At 31.1% G+C, this 20,270-nt stretch overlaps 2 protein-coding genes across 3 annotated transcripts; one reads left to right on the top strand and one right to left on the bottom strand.

The window, feature by feature from the left end:
- Positions 1–5,900: 5,900 nt before the first annotated feature.
- Positions 5,901–13,761, top strand: LOC107916157 (uncharacterized). Of its 2 annotated transcripts, XM_041102350.1 has the most exons (8): positions 5,901–6,103; positions 6,820–6,904; positions 7,065–7,118; positions 7,413–7,436; positions 7,539–8,224; positions 10,425–10,504; positions 11,415–12,135; positions 12,208–12,888. In XM_041102350.1, the coding sequence occupies exons 7-8, from the start codon at positions 11,613–11,615 to the stop codon at positions 12,660–12,662; spliced, it is 978 nt and encodes a 325-aa protein (XP_040958284.1). In that variant the 5' UTR covers positions 5,901–6,103; positions 6,820–6,904; positions 7,065–7,118; positions 7,413–7,436; positions 7,539–8,224; positions 10,425–10,504; positions 11,415–11,612; the 3' UTR covers positions 12,663–12,888. The 2 variants fall into 2 exon arrangements, 1 of the variants encoding a protein (XP_040958284.1); XR_005919355.1 differs by lacking the exons at positions 6,820–6,904; positions 11,415–12,135; positions 12,208–12,888 and adding an exon at positions 12,895–13,761 and having other exon boundaries at positions 5,945–6,103; positions 7,413–8,224.
- A 1,906-nt stretch (positions 13,762–15,667) lies between these two features.
- On the bottom strand, positions 15,668–16,300 carry LOC107916156 (protein RALF-like 33). The gene has a single exon (XM_016845311.2). The coding sequence runs from the start codon at positions 16,209–16,211 to the stop codon at positions 15,831–15,833; it is 381 nt and encodes a 126-aa protein (XP_016700800.1). The 5' UTR covers positions 16,212–16,300; the 3' UTR covers positions 15,668–15,830.
- Positions 16,301–20,270: the final 3,970 nt, after the last annotated feature.

The raw sequence follows: 20,270 nt of genomic DNA, 5'->3' as shown, positions 1-20,270 counted from the left end.
AGTTTACAAGTAATAATTGTAAGAAATGCGGACCAAACCAAACAAGGTTTAACAAGATCTGTTGCAAAATGGTTAAATTTTCTAAAACTAAGGTAGCAAGCAAAAATAGTCCCAAAATGTAATAAACAAACCAAGAATCCGAACCAAACCGAATCGTTGATGAGTTGGAGAGGATGCCAAACAATGCTAAGTGAAATTTGAGAGATATAAAGAGGCAAAGCATCGGAATTCATGTGGAACCCACGGTTGACCCAAACAAACCAAGCGGCGAGGCTCATGCTGAAACTTGACCCGATGGATGCCAGGTTTATGAGCCATAAAGGAGGGAACCAAATGGGTTTGGCCATTATGGTTCGATACCGTTTGGGTGAACCAAACTTGAAGATGATGAAAAGGGTGAGAGAGAGCGGAATGGCAATGGCTATGGTGAGTGACCGAAGGGCTTTCATGGTTTGAGCCTTTTTGTCTTCAGATGTGACCCTGACTCGAGTGGCTCCATTGGTTTGATACATATCATACTCAACTTGAGGTTTGATTTGGAGGATTTCAGAGGCCATTGTAATAGATAATTCAATGTTGTAATTTGCAGAGCTATGGAGGAAAGATATATGGGTTGAAACTTGGTGTTTTTTGTGGAGTAAATCTTGGGTTTCCATTAATGAATTTATGATTTTGATTAATTTCTTTCTTTTTTCTTTTGATGAAAATTAATTTCTTTCCTTTTTAAGTCAATTTAACCATTTACGTTTTGCCCTATTCTTTCTCGAACTAATTTGTCTGAAGTAAAATAAAGGGTAAATTACACCATTAGTCAATAAACTATGAATAAATTTATGTTTTGGTCACGTAACTAAAAAAGTTACAATTTGATCGATGAATTATTTTTAATTGTTTATAACTTTCTCAACCGAAAAATGTCAAATTGTTTAAGTGGTGTGAATTTAATTTTGGTTAATTTTAGTTTTTTTATTTTTAAAATTTTGAAATTTTATTCATAATATAAATGATAATAGTTAAATTTGTTATGTCAAATTATGATATTAGTCTCATAGCACACCATAAGTTATGAATTTAGTCTTCAATTTAATCAATTTTAATTCTTGTACTTTTTGAATTTTGAATTTCAATTTTGACTCAAATGGTAGCGATTAAATTTATTAACTAAAATGATGCGACATTTTTGTAAGTATTGAACATAGCATTGTATGTGTAATAATATGTTTGCTACATAAGATTTTAAAAATAGCTTGAAAAATATCATTTGAGACATGATTAGAATTTTAAAACTCAAAAAGTATGTGAACTAAAAATGGCCAAATGTATATGGACTAAATTTATAGCTTAGCATAATATAGAGACTAATAGCAAAAATTGACCCAAAAATTATCATTTAATTTATTTTTAATACATTTTAAATTATAATTAAGCCTAAAGAGAAAAAAAGTAAATTACACCCAAGGTCACTCAACTATTAGTAAACTTACACTTTTGTCACTCAACTTTAAGAAGTTACAAATTAGTCACTACACTATTCAAAAGTTATCATTTAATTCATTGGGTCGTTAAGTTGTTAACGGATGTCTGACATGGCTAGTAACTAACTATTCATCATAAGATAAACTACACACAAGGTCACTCAACTATTAATAAGTTTACACTCCGGTTACTCAATTTTCAAAAAGTTACAAGTTGGTCATTGAACTTTTTGAAAGTTTTAGTGTTTTAAGGATCTCCTTCATATTTGTATTTCCATAATCTCTTTATCGTCTAGCCTATTTCTTGGGCAATAAACACATTGAACGAGAGTTTTTTTCCCTTATTTTTCAATTTTATGGTTTAATTTCCATTTGAAACATCGTTGATTTAAACCCAAAGCTCTTTGATCTCTATCCATCATCTTTAGATGGTCGCCTAACTCTAATATGTTCCTTTTCTCAATGAGACTTTCTCCCCGACCTTTTGCATTGAGCCGCCACCGCTTAGAACTCTCTAACTAACTCTTGATTGAATATTGTACGTTTGAGTCCCTTTTTTCATATTTTGATTATTTTTTTCCTAATATTATTCTGTCCCTTTGTTTCTATAAGTCTTGTTTAGGGATCACTGAAACAAGAGACATTCTTCCCTTTTTCTTTGTATTTTTGTTTGTTTTGATTTTGGTTGTGGTAATATTTGGTTACTAATATGAGGTAAGTGCATGTGAATAGCTTGATTTTGGATTTTATTGGGTTATGGTTTTAGTTGAATTGGGAATGATGAATGGGTTAAGAATGAAGGGTTGTTGAGTTGATTGGGTTAAATATGAGGCATGAGATTAAAAACGACTTTACTAGGGTTTGGGGCTTGACTTGTTGTTGATATTGTTTGAATTATCATGTTAGAGAGTAATGGTGCAAAGATTAAGTAACCAAAGTTTAAACTTGTAAAGTTACTAATAGTTTAATGAAAAACTTGTAACTTTTTAAAATTGAGTAACCAAATAGTAAATGTAGCACCCATACCCGACCCAATCATCAAGTCCAAATGAGAAGCACAACTTTTGTTACCAAAGTAATTAAGATTGACTTTTCTTTTAAATTTAACTCAAACATCAAATATTTGTCATATTATACAAACTATTCATTTCAAATATAGACAAGTTCAATCATTCAAACACTATAATTTCATTAAAACAAGTTCAAGGATATTAATTAAAACAAATAGAAGTAGTTCCTATTCAACATCAACCCAATGTCTTTCTTTTAGCATAATTTACAAAACATCCATATTGGTTAAATTAAGTTTGAGTCAAATTAAACACTTATAAAACATTTTTAATCGAAATCTAGGTGTTTAGGGATTATCGGGACCAAGTTCAGGTCTCCTGGGTTCAAAACAAGTCAAAACTGTGAAGGGATCTTGTTTTGATATACTTGTATCGGTAGAAGTCCTTGTTACTATTCATTTTTGGATGCTGACTTATTTGTTCCGATATATTTGTCCATTTATACTGATAGAAGTTTGCTAGAACCTAAAAATGACCCCAAAACTCACATTGTTTGATCCAAAGCAATACCAAATCATATCCAAACATTATAAAACTCATTTAACAAATTCTAAACACCATTTCAAACATATTTAACACCTTAAATCACATTTTTACAAACATATTCACAACCTTATTAACATCATGCATCAAGTTTACTTTATCGGCAAACAAGCAATGTCTCAAACATAACATAAACATGGTAAATTAGGCATGCATAACAACATATCCCTAATTATAACACATATTCACAACACTATACATGTATGATCACATTAAATATACAAACCCTTAACATGATAAGTACCCAAAACATCAAAATAAGTTCAAAGACTAATTATGACATTAAGTACATGTCGCTTTGCTACAAAACATATCAAAAATTGTACAATCTTTGTTGAGTCGAGAATTGAGTCCTAGATGATATCATACTTCTCGTGTCCTCAAGATCTAACATTACCTGCATGCAAAAATAAACAAACCGTATGTTGAGCAATAGAGCACAGTGGTGCTAACATGATTTGAAAATAATAGAACACATATATAACAAGTTAACATATTCAATATATATGAGATTCGATAATAGATTAAACTAGATTTACATTTCTTGTCTCATGTTTTTAGTATCATGCTTTCATGCTTATTTTCATGACACATATCAACATTTAAATTCAACTATAATGCCATCTCATTCACATATGAATTAAAACATATCATGTGAGCCATTTCATTTTCTCATTTCATACTCGAATCCATTGATTCGTTTTATATTTGTATCGACCTTCAAGGCTCGTAATGATCGTATTGCATGGTCTCTCACATACTATCTTTCAATCCTGTAACATTCATTTACAATTTTCACAATAACATCTATCATTTAATATTCAATGGCATTAACCAACTTATATGTTTCATAATCCCTGTTAACCAGACGCATACTCAAGACGGATACACAAATCATCCAACCATCACACCAATATAATTGACACTTAGTGCATCATCGATACATCTGAAGTATATTGCTCTCCACGCCTCATTGGTATAAATTGAAAAAATATATGTAAATGTGCCTAGCACCTCATTGGTATGTTTGAAGTATAATGTGCACTTCTCGCTTCATCAACATAAACTGAAGTAAACTCCGTGCATTAATCCCATGGCATTCCAACTATACCCGACTCTATTCGAGAGCATTAATAAAGTATTCAATGTTTCACAACGTACACGATTCACATATTATAAGCCTTTTCATAGCAAGTTCATATGAATAAAACCATTTGCATATCATTACATATCATTACTTAACATTATCATGCTTTCACATTTCATGTATGACTAATATGGCGATTCTCATCATTCATCTATCATTTACCACATTCATTCCATATACATGTTCACATATCACTCATTCATTGCATAATGTATTCATGACACTTACATGTTCATTATCATTTTTATTTCAAAATTATGTTTTCACATACCATTTAAACAAAACATCACATATATTCAATTTAACCATAACACGAATACTTACCAAGTCATCAGACAAGTATTGTTGTTACCTTAATTAAGTTATATTTAATGAACCATATACATATTGAATTCAAAGACACAAAAGCATAAACCGGGATAGGTTACTCGTTTACGGCCTTCACCTTTCCTTTATCTCGTGACGTTTCGACATTATTTTTAGCTACGTACGATAATTTGATTATAGTAACAGATTAGTTTCCACCTAATCACATAAAAAACACAACAATTTAACATAAGTTGTACATTATTCATTTTAGTCCCTATCAGCCCTAATATTTGAATTGCTCGTATTTCTTAATATTTAGTACCGAATCAAAATCCTATTTCATATTTTTTTCATTAGGGACCTTGTGCATTTAATCTATAGCATAATTTCTTAAGAAAATTCAATTTATTCAATTTTAGTCCCCTAATGTCATAAAAAAACCATATAGCTTAGTTGGATTTATAATAAAATCTAACTATTCATTACTTTTTAATTTAATCCTAACATGCTCAAAACTCATACTTCAAAATCTTTTTAAAATCAAGCTTAAGTTCACCAAAACTTTTTAACTGTAACTTGATAAACATTTAACAATTTGAAAATCTAGCACATGAGCATGCTACACTAAGCTTAGATGACCAAGAATTTACAAAAATCATGAAGGGAAAACCTCACTTGTTCAATTTGATGATAGAATGTTAAGGAAGAAAAACCTAAAATTGAATTCTTTCATGTAGCATGGACGACACATAGGGATAAAGGAATACTCACTTATTATTTATACTTACATTAAGGAATTAATTAAACTTAATTAGTAGACTAACCTTATTTAATTAACTAAATAAATAGCCATAATCATCATTTAATATAGTTAGCGAAATGGATGGAGTGAATTATTCTCATCCACTGACTCATGAATTATTAATGGTTAACTAACCATTTGGTCCCCTGGTTAATTGTTAATCAAGCCCCATGCATTTTATAAATTAAAATTTAATAGCAATTACACTTTTATAAATTAGTCATTGTACCATAATTAACCGCTTTGTCGATTCAACTACTCGGTTGTCCATTAATATATTTTCAAATTAAATATGTAAATTCTTCCATTCAATTTCACTAATTTGGTTTACGAAATTCGATACCAAAATTGTATTTTCAACATTGATTAAAATTAGGTCATTACAATAAACTTACTAATAGTTGAGTAATTAGATTGTAAATTTACTAGTCCTACATCTTGTTACCAAGTTAATGGCCCAATGATTAATTTGTAACTTTTTTAAATTAATTGATCAAAGTGTAAACTTCCTAATAGATTAGTGACCTTGGGTTTAGTTTATCCAAAAAAAGCATTTTTTTTCCGTTTTACAAAAATGCCCTTGGACCGTCAGTTCTCATTGTTGTAATCCGCGCCACTAATTTCATCGTCTTCACGCTTCACTTCTCGTTCTTTCTCCCTCACAGACTCTGTCTCTCAGGCAAACAGCTAGCCATTTCTCTTCATCGCCTCTGCCAACCGTCGAAAAGTTTCTTGGTCATTGAAATATACGAAAATGGTATATTTCATTTTCCATAATTAAATTATTTTCTTTAATTTTATTTAAGATGTAATATTTTTTTCATTAATTTCCTAATCATTTATCGAGAATTGTTAGATTAGGTTTTAAATTTTCCGTTATTGAATCTGATTTGTTCGGTTGTACAAGGTAGCAATATTCCGATTTTCTTTCCTTTTACTTTGATTATAATTTTGAAAGTGCTGAAGTTTGTTTGGTTACTTAGAAATGCTTAAGAAATTAATGTAAACATTAGATTAAAATGTTTACCTATATGGAAATTGATCAGTTTTGCGTCCTTTGACGATACGTTTTTTGTATTCGGTTTGTTAGTGGAGTGAGAAATGTCATAATCTGTTTTCTAAAAGAAGAAATGTGAGATAGAGCCGTGATTGGTGATCTCTGAATGCTGAGAAATGCTTTCAAAGTAAATTTGAGTAATAGTTTCAAAAGTTAAAACAGTGGAAACTGACCAATTTACACAATATGTTTCTTAGCTGCGGCTTGTTGATGTTATTAGAATGCAATAATCTGTTTATGTAAACCAAATTGTTCAATATAGTTATTGTTTAGTTGTTTTATGTTGCAGTGACATTTAATTTGAAGTTAAACTAGTATGATTGGGCTTGTTGGGTCTAATTGAGTTGATACTTAGGAGGCTCCAACTTTTTTATTTTTATTGAAATTCTCATGTCTGTCTCTTGTGTCTGACATAGCCGTGGGTTTACGACCCTTCAAGGACTCTTCAAATACATTCATGTCAGACGCATAACCATATTCTATGCTCACACCTGAGTCTGAGTAAGATAGGTTGATTTCACTGATTTTAGGCTTGAATTTTACGTTCTTCAAAGAAAAAATTTGCTTCCTTCGTCAACTGTCATTTTATATGGTAGCAGACATTGATGCCTTTGATAGCATTCTGTGTTGTATAGTTTTTATTTTATCTTATATTCTGCAGAATGGGGATGATTCTGTAGATCGGAAACTGGAGAATGAAACAATGGCAGCTTTTGTAAGTTACTTTTCAAGTTCCCCGGCACTTATATGTATCGCAAATAAACTTAAGAGTATTTCCTTCTCTTCATGGTTGTTTAGAGCAGACAAATATTATTCTTTTTTAGGGTGTATTCTGATTTTTGCACTCAAATTGATTTGTTTGCTTTGGACCATTGTATGATATTCCGAGATAGCGGAAAAGCATGGGGATTTTCTTATGTTTAGTTATATAGATATTGCAACGTTATGGTTCTATGATTTAGCCGATTTTGATCCTGATTTTACTGATTTTAATTACATTGTTATGCAGGTCCAGACTCTACTTCAACAGATCGTGGGCTCTTATTTTGAACTGTTTTGGTATTCTATAAGGAATTTCAGAAAAATAAATTTTAAACAGATTTAGCTAATACCACCCTTCCATTACATATAACAGCAACAAAGGTTCCAAACAATGTCTGACTCCATCATTAAGAAGAATATCCTTTTCATATTATCTAGTTGTTTCTACGCGAGGGGATGAGTTGCATGATTAGTTTCTATAAAGCATCAGGGAAGTTCTGTTTTGTTGATCTTGTGGTTGTTTGGTGGAGGTTTTTAAGAATTTCACTTTTGCAATAAGCAAAATGTGAAAGCTTTTTTACTTGCTTACACCGAGGTTTTAGTCTGTTTTTACATTGGTTTTTTATTTCAATGGGGAAAGTAGCCATGGGTGAGTTGCCAAATTTCCTTTCATTTCACTCAACCTTGTTCTTTAGGTGCTACAAAAGCTAAAGTGAAGCAGTTTAACCTTAATTCGATGTATATTCATGTTCCAAAGAAAATAAAACTTAGGCTGTGTTTGATAGGGGGAAAACCAATTCCGGAATTGGTTTTACAGATTTTCCAGTGTTTGATAGCAGGAAAATATTTTCCTTTTGTAAAACCAATTCCAAGACATGGGAAAAGCTATTACAAAATTGGGGAAAATGTCTTACGCCCTTCATTTCGGTAAGACATTTTCCATTTTCTCTCCAGCCATCTAATACTTCATTCCTTCATTTCCTTCCATTGTCGACTGATTTTCCCCCACAATACGTTCTCTCCGACCACCATTTCCGTCAGATCTGTAGAAAATTTCAGGTAAGACATTATTTGATTTTTTATGGTTAAGTAAATTTGTGTGTTTTCCCCTTTTTCTTTCTTCATATGGGTTCATGCACTTATCTTTAGCCTCCACATGATCAGGTGGCTGGTTAAATGGTTGCTAACCAAAGCAAATTTGAATAGAGGATAGCTTTTTTTTCTTTTTTCCCCCCTCTTTCTTTTGCGGTTTGGGGGATGAGGTTGCCATGTGTACGGTTTTGTCTAGACAAAAATTGATCTGCATGGTTTTTATGATTCTCTGTTGTGTGCTGATAAAACCATATATTTGTATGTTTTGCTCTGAAATTGTTCCCAAAGTCATTTCTAGTTTCTCTAGTTCTACATGTTAAAGGCTAGATTCTATTTTCTGAACCGTTGGTTTTAGTGGAATAGAAGTTTGCAATGCTTAGAATGCTAGTACAACTAGACTGGATTTCTCATACTGTTATGCTTAGTGAATCTTGCTGCTCCAAGTATTTTCTCACCTTATAATTGTTGTTTTAACGGTATGTTGTTTCACAGTGTCTATAAATGAGGTCTTCATTCACTCTTCACCCTACAATCAAAGAGAATTTGGCCCCTTCTACCCACAATCAAATATTATATTTCATCCCCCTAAACCCTCCCTCTTGTTTCTCTCTATAACAGCCACACCCACCACAAAATCTGAACAAAGGGGACACTAACGCATCCCCAATTTTACTGCCCATTCTGTCGGCTGGTTCACAAAGCTAATATTTAGAACAATATTTGATTTTTTTCTTAAAGAACAAGAAAAGGTGAAAATTTTGACAAAAAATAGGTAATGTTCTAAAGAAGCAACAGTTTGGTGGTGAGGCTAAAAGCAGAAAGTCCAAAGCTCAGCTCAATGCATCAGAAAGGCCTGGTAGACTTGGCTTTGGAACGTATAATTCAGTATAATTTTCCCAGCCCTTCACTTCCAATTTATATGGTGATCATCCGTCCCCTCCCTCCGACAAACAATCCGAATTTTCTTCTCATTAGCTTCTTGATTTTTCTCTGAATCCAGTTCTTTGGTAGCCCGTACTGAGACCCTTCAGTCACCAAGCATATGCTTCAGTTGAATACAACTGAGGGACAGTCATTGCCACTTAATTGTCTATTGTCTGAGGGGCTATTCAAGCAATCTGAACAATTTCTAGGAGGTTCCTTCTCTCTATTAGCTTTAAGCATTGCATAATCTTTCTCCAACACCTTGGTCTTCCAACGAGCACGTCGGTTTTGGAACCAAATAGCCACTTGCCTTGGCTGTAACCCCAATTCTTCAGCTAACTTCACTTTTCTCTCTGGTTCTAACTTGTTTCCCACATCGAAATTCTTCTCTAAAGCCTTAACTTGATGCATAGATAAACGCATTTTCTTCTCTGTTGCTTGACCACCTTCTTCTAAGCATTCTTCTTCATCTAAACCATCTAACATAGCCTGGAATTCCTTGCTGTAAATTTGGTGCTTCTTTGAACTCTTCTCCTCTGCATAATTAACTGAATTAAACACATCGAATTTGGGTTAAAGAAACATGAAATAAAGGTGGGAATTAAAGAAAAATAAATGAATAAAGGTTGTTTTTGAAAAACTAAATTATAAATATATTAGAGTTTCATTTTTTATGTATTTTTCCTCCATTGGGTTAGTATGTTTTGACACTAATATAATTCTACAGATTGAATTATATGTAGATACTGCTTACGGCTTTTGGATATTTTATATAATAATTGCCTTTAAAAATAAGTTAATTCAAATAAGTTAATTCTTTTTAAAGAAACTAATCATAAATTATGAATAAGTATTTTTCTTTTTACTTCCATTCACACGAGCGAAGTTCACATGTTTTTAGCTCATAATTCTACAGATTATTGTTAATATGGTAATGAGAGTTGTTGAGGATGATTAAATATTATATCAGGAATTATGGATGAAATGTTGGAGTTTTTAATTAATATCGATATAAATTTAATTATTATAGAAGTGAAAAGATAAAAACATGTGATGTTGTCTTTAATTATACAAGTTGGATGTAATTGTGTTAAAATAAACGGTTGAAGATGACCCAATTTTTGTATGTTTATTGATTTGGATTTTGATTATGTTTATTGATGATGGCAAGACTGATGTTGTCTTAGCTTCTATTTTTTATTGCTCCTAACGGTTCTAATTTCTTTGTATGCTTGACCTCCAGCTGTATAGTTCTTGCTGTCCTAGCCTCTACCTCAGCATTCGTACTCGTGTTGGTGGCCTTGGTCGATATTTTCATAAGAGGTTTGTGGTGTGCTTGATTTATGATAAGCCTTCTAATATGCATTTGTGGTTGTTATAATTCGGTTCAAGTGAATTAAATGGTTGTTGGATGTGTTTGGGTATGGTTTATTATTGATTTACATTTTTTCTGTAATTTGTTGGGAAATGGCAGTGATGAGCTGTTATATTTATGATAAGACTGATATTTTTGTTAATTATATCCGAAATTTTAACTGTATATATAGCAATTGTAGCAGTGCAGTTAAACATTATTTATAACATTGTCAAATTTATAATTTAAAAAATTATAAAAAATAGAAATAAATTTTTTTATAACATTGTCAAATTTATAATTTAAAAAAATTATAAAAAATAGAAATAAAAAAATTTATAACATTGTCAAATTTTTTTGTTTATATTGAAATAAAAAAAGAAAACACACTTGATAGCAATTGAAGTATTTAAAACTCTTTTATATTTTAAAAAAAGAGGCATCAGCATTTATAGCTTTTGGGCAATATATTTTAAGTCATGGTAACTTTATAAAAACATATTATTAACTATGATCAATATATAACAAATACATGAAAGATATTTTAAGTCATGGTAACTTTAATACATGGTCAATATATTTAAAACTCTTTAAATACATGAAACATATTATAATTTAAAACTCTTTATAAATACATGATCAATATATGTATGTATTGGTAACTTAATAATATATAACAAACTCTTGCACCAATTGAAGTATTGTATTAACTATGATCAATATTTAAGTGCTACTTTAAAAAATTATTATTGGGCAATTATAATTAGCTTGATATGTATGTATGCACTTTTTTAGTCATGGTAACTTTATGTGATCTTATGAAAATCTTGCATCTTTTGTAGTAGTGATCATATATTTGTGTGGCATTATTTTATGTAGATGGATCGTAATCAAAATCAAATGGCAATTGCCGGAGTTGTGGCTTCAGTTTTAGCTTTTGGGGCTCTTTGGATTAAAAAATTAGAAACTAGGAAGGAAATTGCTTCTCGCCCTCGTGTGAATCGAGATTATTAAAGAGAAAACTATATTAATAGTATTTTATATAGTGGTGACCAGCATTGCATTGATATAATAAGGATGAGACCGATCGCCTTTTTTAATTTATGTGATATTCTTAGTACGAATAATTTGTTACAATCGTCTAAATCTGTCGATATTAGGGAGCAAGTAGTTATATTTTTACATATAATTGGTCATAATGTAAGGTTTCGAGTGATTGGATCTAGATATTATAGATCAATTCAGACAGTTCACCATTACTTTAGGGTTGTATTGAGAGCTATTTTGAAATTGTATAGACTAGTTATTAGATTACCTGATGAGTCAACTCCTAGTGAAATTAGAAACAATCCAAGGTTTTATCCTTATTTTAAAGATTGTATTGGAGCATTAGATGGAACTCATATTCGTGCATCGGTTCCACTTAGCATGCAAGGAAGATTTCGTAGCCGTAAATGGGGGACGACACAAAATGTATTGGCCGCCATTACATTTGATTTGAAATTTGCCTATGTTCTAGCTGGTTGGGAAGGTAGTGCACATGATTCTCGTATTTTAAGTGATGCACTTTCACGCCCAAGAGGATTAAGAATTCCAGAAGGTAATATTTATCACAAATAGTTCCAGTAAGCTCATAGTTTATCAGTATTAATTACGTATTGTAAAATTGTAGGTAAATATTATCTTGCTGATGCTGGATATGGCATCCGAATTGGATGTATTACCCCATATCGTGGTGTCCGATATCATTTAAAAGAGTTTGGTGCTGAAGAGCCTGAAAATGCAAAGGAACTCTTTAATCTTCGACATTCATCATTACGGATCACTGTTGAACGTGTTTTTGGGATTTTGAAGAAACGGTTTCGTGTATTAGATGCTGAACCATTTTGGAATTTTCAAACTCAAGTAGATATAGTTTTGGCTTGTTGTATAATTCATAATCATATAATTGGAGTTGATCCTAGTGATTTACTTAATCAAGGATTATACGATGAGTCTGAGTTTGATTCGATAATACAAACTCTCACGGAGCGAGAAGAAAGACAAGAAGCAAGAGAATGGTCTGCTAAGAGAGATGAGATTGCAGAAACTATGTGGACTGATTATATGGCTAGAAATATTAGGTAGATTTAGGGCTTAGGGTTATTATTTCTATGTTATGTATGTTTTAGACTGATGTTTTTTTTTGTAAATGTTGGTTGGATAATAACATTGTCAAATTTTAGATTGTTGGATTTTGATATATGTCTTGAATTTGTTAGATATTGATTATGTTTTAACATTGTTGGATATTGAATTGATTATTATGTTTTAAGCTTGTTGGATATTGAAATTATTGACAATGACAATTATTATGTAGAATGGGTAAGGGCAACAAAGAAGGGACCTCCAAGCAATTCAGGTGGACAAAACCGATGGAACATGTTTTCCTTGAAATTCTAGCAGAGGAGGCTCGAAAAGGAAATAAGCCTTCTAATACTTTCAAATCAGTTTCTATTAATCGAGTTGCTGACGCCATTTCTTCTAGATTCCAAGTCCAATGCGATACGAAGCACGTGGAAAATCATTTGAGGACAGTAAAAAACCAGTGGCAGATTATATGCAAAATTCGAGGTGAAAGTGGTTTTGGATGGGATGATAACATGAAAATGATCACATGTGATAGAGCAACATACGATGCAACAGTGATGGTAATATATGTATATATATGTTAAGTATATTTCAATTGTTTTTTACTTGTTATTCTAATTGTGTATAATATCCAACAGGCACACAAGAAGTATGAACCATTTTTGAATAAAAGCATTAATCATTATGATGAAATGGCTGTGGTTGTTGGCAAAGATATGGCAACAGGGAGTTTTGCTAGAACATTTGCTGACATAGATTTGGATGATGGTAATGAAGATTCAATGCCAGTAGACTGCGATAATGAAGAGGCTGAAGAGGTAAGAACAAATGTATCTTCATCTGGCACATCCAAACGTAAAAGAAAAAGTGGTCAAGAAAGTCTCGTTAATGAACAAATTAAATTTGTGGGTGAGCAACTTGGCGAAATTGCTAATGCTTTGAAACAATTTACTGCCGACAAGACAGCACAGCTTTACGAACAAGTGATGTCGATGGAGGAAGAAGGATTTGATGATGAATTCTTGTGTTTTGTGTGTGATTATCTAGGGAGTCATGAATCAGAGGCCAAAATGTTTTTAGTTAAAAGTAAGAAGCATAGACAAATTTGGCTTCAAAAATTTTCTCAGGGTTGAAGATATTGATACTTTTATGTGGTGTAATATTATGCACTTGGACAATGTTGTTATTATGTGGTGTACTACTAATTATGTATTTGGATAATATTATTTCTAGTACTCATTATGGTTTCGAAGCAATTTATAATTATTCAATATTCTTACTAGTACTCATTGTGGATAATATTTTTTCAATTTATAACGATCAATATTGTAGCTTATTATTGAGTATTATTATAAATAAATCATTGCAATATATGTAAAAACAATTTAAAATATAAAAAATTATTAATATATATTAATATATGTAAAAAATAACTTTTCCGGAAAATATTTTCAGGAAATCTGTCAAACAGCGGAAAATATTTTACACAGATTCAATCAAACACCAGAAAATATTTTCCAGTAAGTCATTTTACAGAAAAGTAAAACATTTTCCAGAAATCATTTTACGGAAAACATTTTACTGCCAATCAAACAGACTCTTATAAGCATGTTCTTGATTTCCTTGACTTAAACGCACTTGATGAGAGGGGCTGCAGGATAGATGAGCTAGAACAAGCCATCAATGATCTCAATGCAGAGATGGATGCAGATAAGCCTCCTTCTCTTTCGGTTCCGTCCTTGCCGAAGGACGATTCCAAGTCGCCCAAAGAACCATAACAGTGTGAATTTGGCGTTTACAGCATGGTATTAATAGACTCTGTATTCCTTTTGTTCCCTAGCTTTTCTTTCATGGAAAACCAGTAACAAACAGACACAGATAACTTATATTTGTGACCGCCTCTTCTAATTTCAATTATCTATTATATATGGTTAACCCTCTCTAATCATTCTTCACACTAGTAGTTTAAGTTCATGATTAGACTTCTTTACAATATATATAATATGATTGTGATTAGCTGTTTAAGTAACAAATACCTGAAGAGGAATTGATTTATATTTAGAAAATACTAGTTTGGTAGGGAAGTTTATGCTTGAGGAATCTCATTATCTTTTAGGTCATGCTAGTCACTGACTAATTTGATTCATGTTGTATTTGATTTTGTTCATAATATCTAAGCATTAAGAAATGAAGTCGTGCATAAGTGGTCCTGATTCTTGATGTTAACCTTTGTGGATAGCTTTCTGTTTTGGCTTCCTTTTCTTATACTATTATGTGACAAGACATTTGAGGTGCTATGTTATCTGGACCCCGGGGCTCAAAACTAGTGTCGGATGTGGGTATATATATATTTAGTTCATTAATTGTTTCAAAATTAATGCCAATAATTATGTTTGAATGTATTGGACATAGGTGTTAAGTTTGTGTAATGTGAATTTAATGTGTAGCAAAATACAGGTGTAAGATGCCAAATACAGTTGGATTGCATTTCTCTTTGCTTTGTTTTGGCCTATCACTTTGGAAAAAGACTTAGATTCTATGTAAATGGGTTGCTTTGAATTTGCACTTCGCACATGAACCGCCCTCCTCACTTGCCGCAATTGCTGGGTCAATCTTTTTTATACAGACTTCTTTTTTACAACTTTCAACTATAAGTAAACTTAAAAAATATGTATATAAATTAAAAAAAAATCATACTTCATAGCCTTGAAAAGAAAAGGTAGCCAACATTTCCTCAATAATATAGCTGAAATCTTCAGGGGGGAGGGGTGGAATGGCCAAAAATAAATATAAAATATAAACTGTACAAATCAAGTTATGTTTTGTCTCACCAAACAACTTGTACCACAATGGCACAACCTCAAAATCTGATAAACCCAAAAATCAAATAAATTATTTTATTAGCAACACAAATACAATCCCTATAGAATTCATTCAATTATCTTTATTCCACTCAATTATCTTATATGCGTATATTTCATAAAATTTGAAAGAAGAAGAAATTAAAAACAACAATCCATCTGCAATACACACAATAATTTATGAATCGAGTATAGGAAGAAATAGAAGAAAATATTACATTTTCAAAATTAGACTAGAGGAGCAACAAGTTTATTTTATTTTTATAATAAAAGGGCATAAAAATAAATAAATAAATAAATAAATCTAACGCCGACAGCGTGTAATTCTACTGCACCCGCGTGAGTAAGGATTTGCTTGAGCTCCCGGCCGGCAGTTATAATACGACGCACCGCGTCGCGAACATGGCACCGTGTTTCTCCTCAGCGCACCGTAGCTAATGTAACGCCTCGCCGCTAAAATGCGCCTGTTAATCTCGGAGTCCATGGCGAACTCGGAGTCGAACTCCGAGGAATCTTCCCCGCCTAGCATCAGGCATTCCGCGATGGATCCACCGCACTCCGATTTAATCGGGAGGAAATGGTCGCCGCCAAAATCGAGCATGGGAGACGAAGCGGAAGCCGCCACGTGGATGGCCAGGATCGCGCAAATCGCGATGAAACTGAACGAGAATCTAGAGCTTCCCATTTTCGAGCTTCGGGTTTTTTGGGTTTTCTGTTGATGAAGGGAACTGGAAATAAGGGCATGTTTTAGGATTATAACTTTATAAGCGATTGGTGCTAAGGGAAAGCCACTGGGGTTTGGATTTATTTGCGATTATGCCACTTGACTTTAACGTGACCGCCCCCACTCATGTCAATCACTTTGTGGACACGCACTAATTATATTTTTGACTCCTTACCTTTTCACATTAGCTATACAAAATAAATCCTTAAACTTTGTCACTTTATTTAGATAAACCTTCCTACTTTTTGTACATTCAATTAAGCCATTAAACTTTAATCTATAACTAAATAAGATTCTTAATATCAGTATTTCCATTTGAATAAAGGCTATCTAAATGAAAATCAATGTACAAAAATAAGCTTAAGTACATTTGTCGACATTTTTATATGAATTATAACATATCTTTGTACTTTTTTAATGTTGTTTTTATATGTGTCCTATATTATTTTTTTAGTTTATTATTATTGTAAAATAGAGTTACTTTCAAATGTTGGAGTTTTATATTTGTTATTCCCTTCCGACTTTGGAGATGTGGTAACATAGTAAGCTGTCTAAGAAGCGTCTACAAGCAATTCTTCGCTTTTCATTACCCGAGTGGTCATCGAATTACCAACATCTTGGAAAACCTACTTCCATTCAACCTCCCGACCCCTTCGAAAGGTTTATGGTCACCAAGTTATTCATCCTTGCGAACAGACTACTCGTCGCCTTCAAAAGGATCTTGCCCATCCATCTTTGTGAACAGACCACTTGTTTCTCAAGGCACTCATTTTTCTAGTGTGAACACTCCCCCAACTATGGGCACGTCCTTTAAGCCACTAAACTCTACTTGACTGTAACAACCTCGTACCCCAATTCAGAAAGAATGTTAGAATGAGTCCCATCACGTACATCCCCTATGCATTCCATGATGATGACTTATCGGTAGTAAGCTTACCACATCAACACTACCAGACACGAGACCTCCGCTATATGTATATCCCTCAACACGATAGAGAAGGGATTGACCCTCAAACATTCATAGCCACCTTATAATCCTCAACCTTCTCATTTGTGTACCCAACTTCTTTACTTACATACATCCTTCGACTCTCTGCTCTGTTAGGAAGAACCGACCTTCCTCAATGCCACCACATACTCCTATTTATATCCTCATTTGTTGATACCTCATCAACAATATTTTAAAATCTTAATAAACTATAAACATTCAAACTAAGTTTGTTTATGATTGGGACATGATTGATTAGTCTAAGTGCAATGCGATTCAACCTAGATTATCATTAATAGATAAAGAAAAACATGCTTGTATAAAAGTTTTAAGGTTTATTTGGGTGCCAAATAAAGTTTAAGGAATTATTTACGAAACAATTAATGTTTAAAGATTTATTTGAATTTAACAAAAGTATAAGAACTTATATAAATAAAAGGATAAATTTTAAGGGTTTATTTAGTATATTAGACAAAATAATCACAAAAAATGACAAAAAAAAAAAATGGCTTGAAATATGATCAATTATCTTATCGAATTATCTGGATACGAATATCAATTTCATTTTAATAAGTTTATATTGAATTTTATAATTATATCTGAATTTTTGTTTAGTTTTGTTGATTTTCAAACATAAACTAATAAAATTTATTTTATTTTTTATTCGGATACACATGAAATTAAAAATAAAATAAAACATTTATTTGCATAAATAAATATTAGCTTAAATAATAAAACTTGATAGTGAATTATAGTAGTAAATGAGACTTTAATTAATGAAGCTTTCAGGTCTTATGCTCAAGTTACTACTTTAGATTTAACTTTGATTTGTTAGTTTAATAGTTGAATTAGTAATTTAATTATTTAATAATAGAAAGAGATCTACTTATACTAATGTAAAATTTAAGTTGTTTTACATTCTTTTGTAATTTTTTATATTATTAATATTTTAATAACCCAATCATCATATTTCATGTTTCATTCATATAAATCATGCATGTCAAGTTTGGCATAAATTCAGCCATTAAATATATATTAATATAAACAATATTTTAGATTAATATGATAGAAATATCAAATTAATTAAAAAATTTACATGCATGACAAGTATAAATATATTGATAAATTTAACACTGACGTAAGTGGATCTCTCCCTTTAATAATATATGAATGTAATGATTGATTATAATTGTAATTTTAAAAATAATAAATTAAAATATAATGCCAAAATTTACCTTAATCTTAATCATTTATAATAAATGAATATGATACCACATATAGATAAAAAAAATTTAAAATTTACACTAATTAAAACCTAAAGTTACTAGTACCCATCACAATGTATCAAAATTTAATTCATCAGATACATGCACGAATAGTGTGAAACTTATTAAATTCCATTCACCGAAAGTGTTAATTTTCAAGTTTGAAAAATCAGCCGATTTATGACAACTTTTTGGATGGGCTCCAGGTATTTTTAGGTTGAGATGTATCTTTTAGCTTCACAATGCACTTTGAATCACTCAATTTCGAGTTTGGGAGCTCAAGTTATGACTGTTTTAGTGAAAATTGCGTGAGCAGAATTTCTGGACAGGATTATTAAGGAAATTATGAGTTTCGGGCTTTTAATTCGAGTTTAAATCATATTGTGTTCGATTTTTAGACTTTTTTTTATATATGAGCCCAATATTGTATTTATTATGTTTTATTATTTATTTATTCTGAATTTTGGATATTGTTTAAGTATTTTACGTTGTTTAAGAGTTTTATGTTTTTTAGTCAGTTCAAAACTACTTTTTGTTTAGATTAATTAGAGTTTCATTATACTTTAGAGTTTTATTTTGATGTAATTAAGCTAGCCTATATAAAGGTCTATTTATTGTTCATTAGATATACAATTGTTTTCATTAATCAAGTTTTCAACTTTGGGAGTAAGTTTCTTTGTCTAAGACTTTTTTTTTATGATTTTTAGAAGTAATTTTCTTCTCGATTTTCTTCAAAGAGTCTGAGAATTTATTTTTCATTCTTCAATTTGTCAATGATTATTTGTTGGAGGGTTGATTAGAGTCGTTAATTGAGTTTGTTGGGATTTATAACTCAAAGGGTTCAATTGAACACTTATCCATCTATCCATCATATTCATTGGGATTTTTTTTCGATTCATCCTCCACTTTTACTTTTTTTTTCTTTATTTAGTTATTACTTTAAATATTTATTCTTTATTTTTAAATTTCTTATTTTTGTTATTCTTATTGTTTTTAAAATCTGTTTAATTTATTTTTTTCAAGTCAGATCCGAATTTTTTTTTTTGTCGATCCTCTTCCTTTGCCCCTCCTTTATTATCATCCAATTTAGCAAAGATATTAAGGGAAACATACAGAAGCACCCATAGATAGTATGATGAAATGTGAGACAACATTGGGCAGGTAGTGGACAACTAAGGTGAGAAGAATAATAAATATTGAAAAAGAAAGCCCTTTCCAGTTTCCAAATGTGAATGTGGGAATGCTTAATTGTGAATTAATGGCTACTCAAGTAGTAGTGTGTTAAGTAATTTATTTTGCGCTTTTCCTGCATTCACACTTAATACCGCCTACTTCAATTTGGTCATTTTTATCTATCTATTTAAATTTTTTTTAGGTTTAATTGATATTTAAACTTAAAAATTGTAAGTTCAGTTCGTTCTTTTATTAGTATTTGATTAATTGATAACACGTGTCATAAAAAATTAATTTTTTAAAATTAAAAAAAATAATTTTTTTTATATATTTTGCATGCATAATGAATATGAATATATGATTGTTTAAATTCATTTGAACCTAAATAACTATTTGTCCTGATTCATTATGAATGTCCTTTTAGTAATTTTATAAATTTATAATTTAAAAATAAAAATATATTTGTAAAATATAAACTCTTGTATTTTATAAAAAAAATTCATTTTTTTATATTTTTCCTGAATTTTAGGACTTTAACTTTTTATTTCAAGTGGACAACAAATCTCGACGAACAATTCTTTATAAAAAAAATAT

Source organism: Gossypium hirsutum, chromosome D10 (assembly GCF_007990345.1).
Source record: "Gossypium hirsutum isolate 1008001.06 chromosome D10, Gossypium_hirsutum_v2.1, whole genome shotgun sequence".
NCBI classification, from domain to species: domain Eukaryota; kingdom Viridiplantae; phylum Streptophyta; class Magnoliopsida; order Malvales; family Malvaceae; genus Gossypium; species Gossypium hirsutum.
This window is presented reverse-complemented; position numbering and strand designations above follow the sequence as displayed.

Excerpts from the sequence above, each read along its gene's own strand:
- LOC107916156 (XM_016845311.2), bottom strand. The coding sequence starts at position 16,211 with ATGGGAAGCTCTAGATTCTCGTTCAGTTTCATCGCGATTTGCGCGATC.
- LOC107916157 (XM_041102350.1), top strand. The coding sequence starts at position 11,613 with ATGAGACCGATCGCCTTTTTTAATTTATGTGATATTCTTAGTACGAAT. Across the intron at positions 12,136-12,207 it reads AGGATTAAGAATTCCAGAAG|GTAAATATTATCTTGCTGAT; the intron begins GTAATATTTATC and ends GTAAAATTGTAG.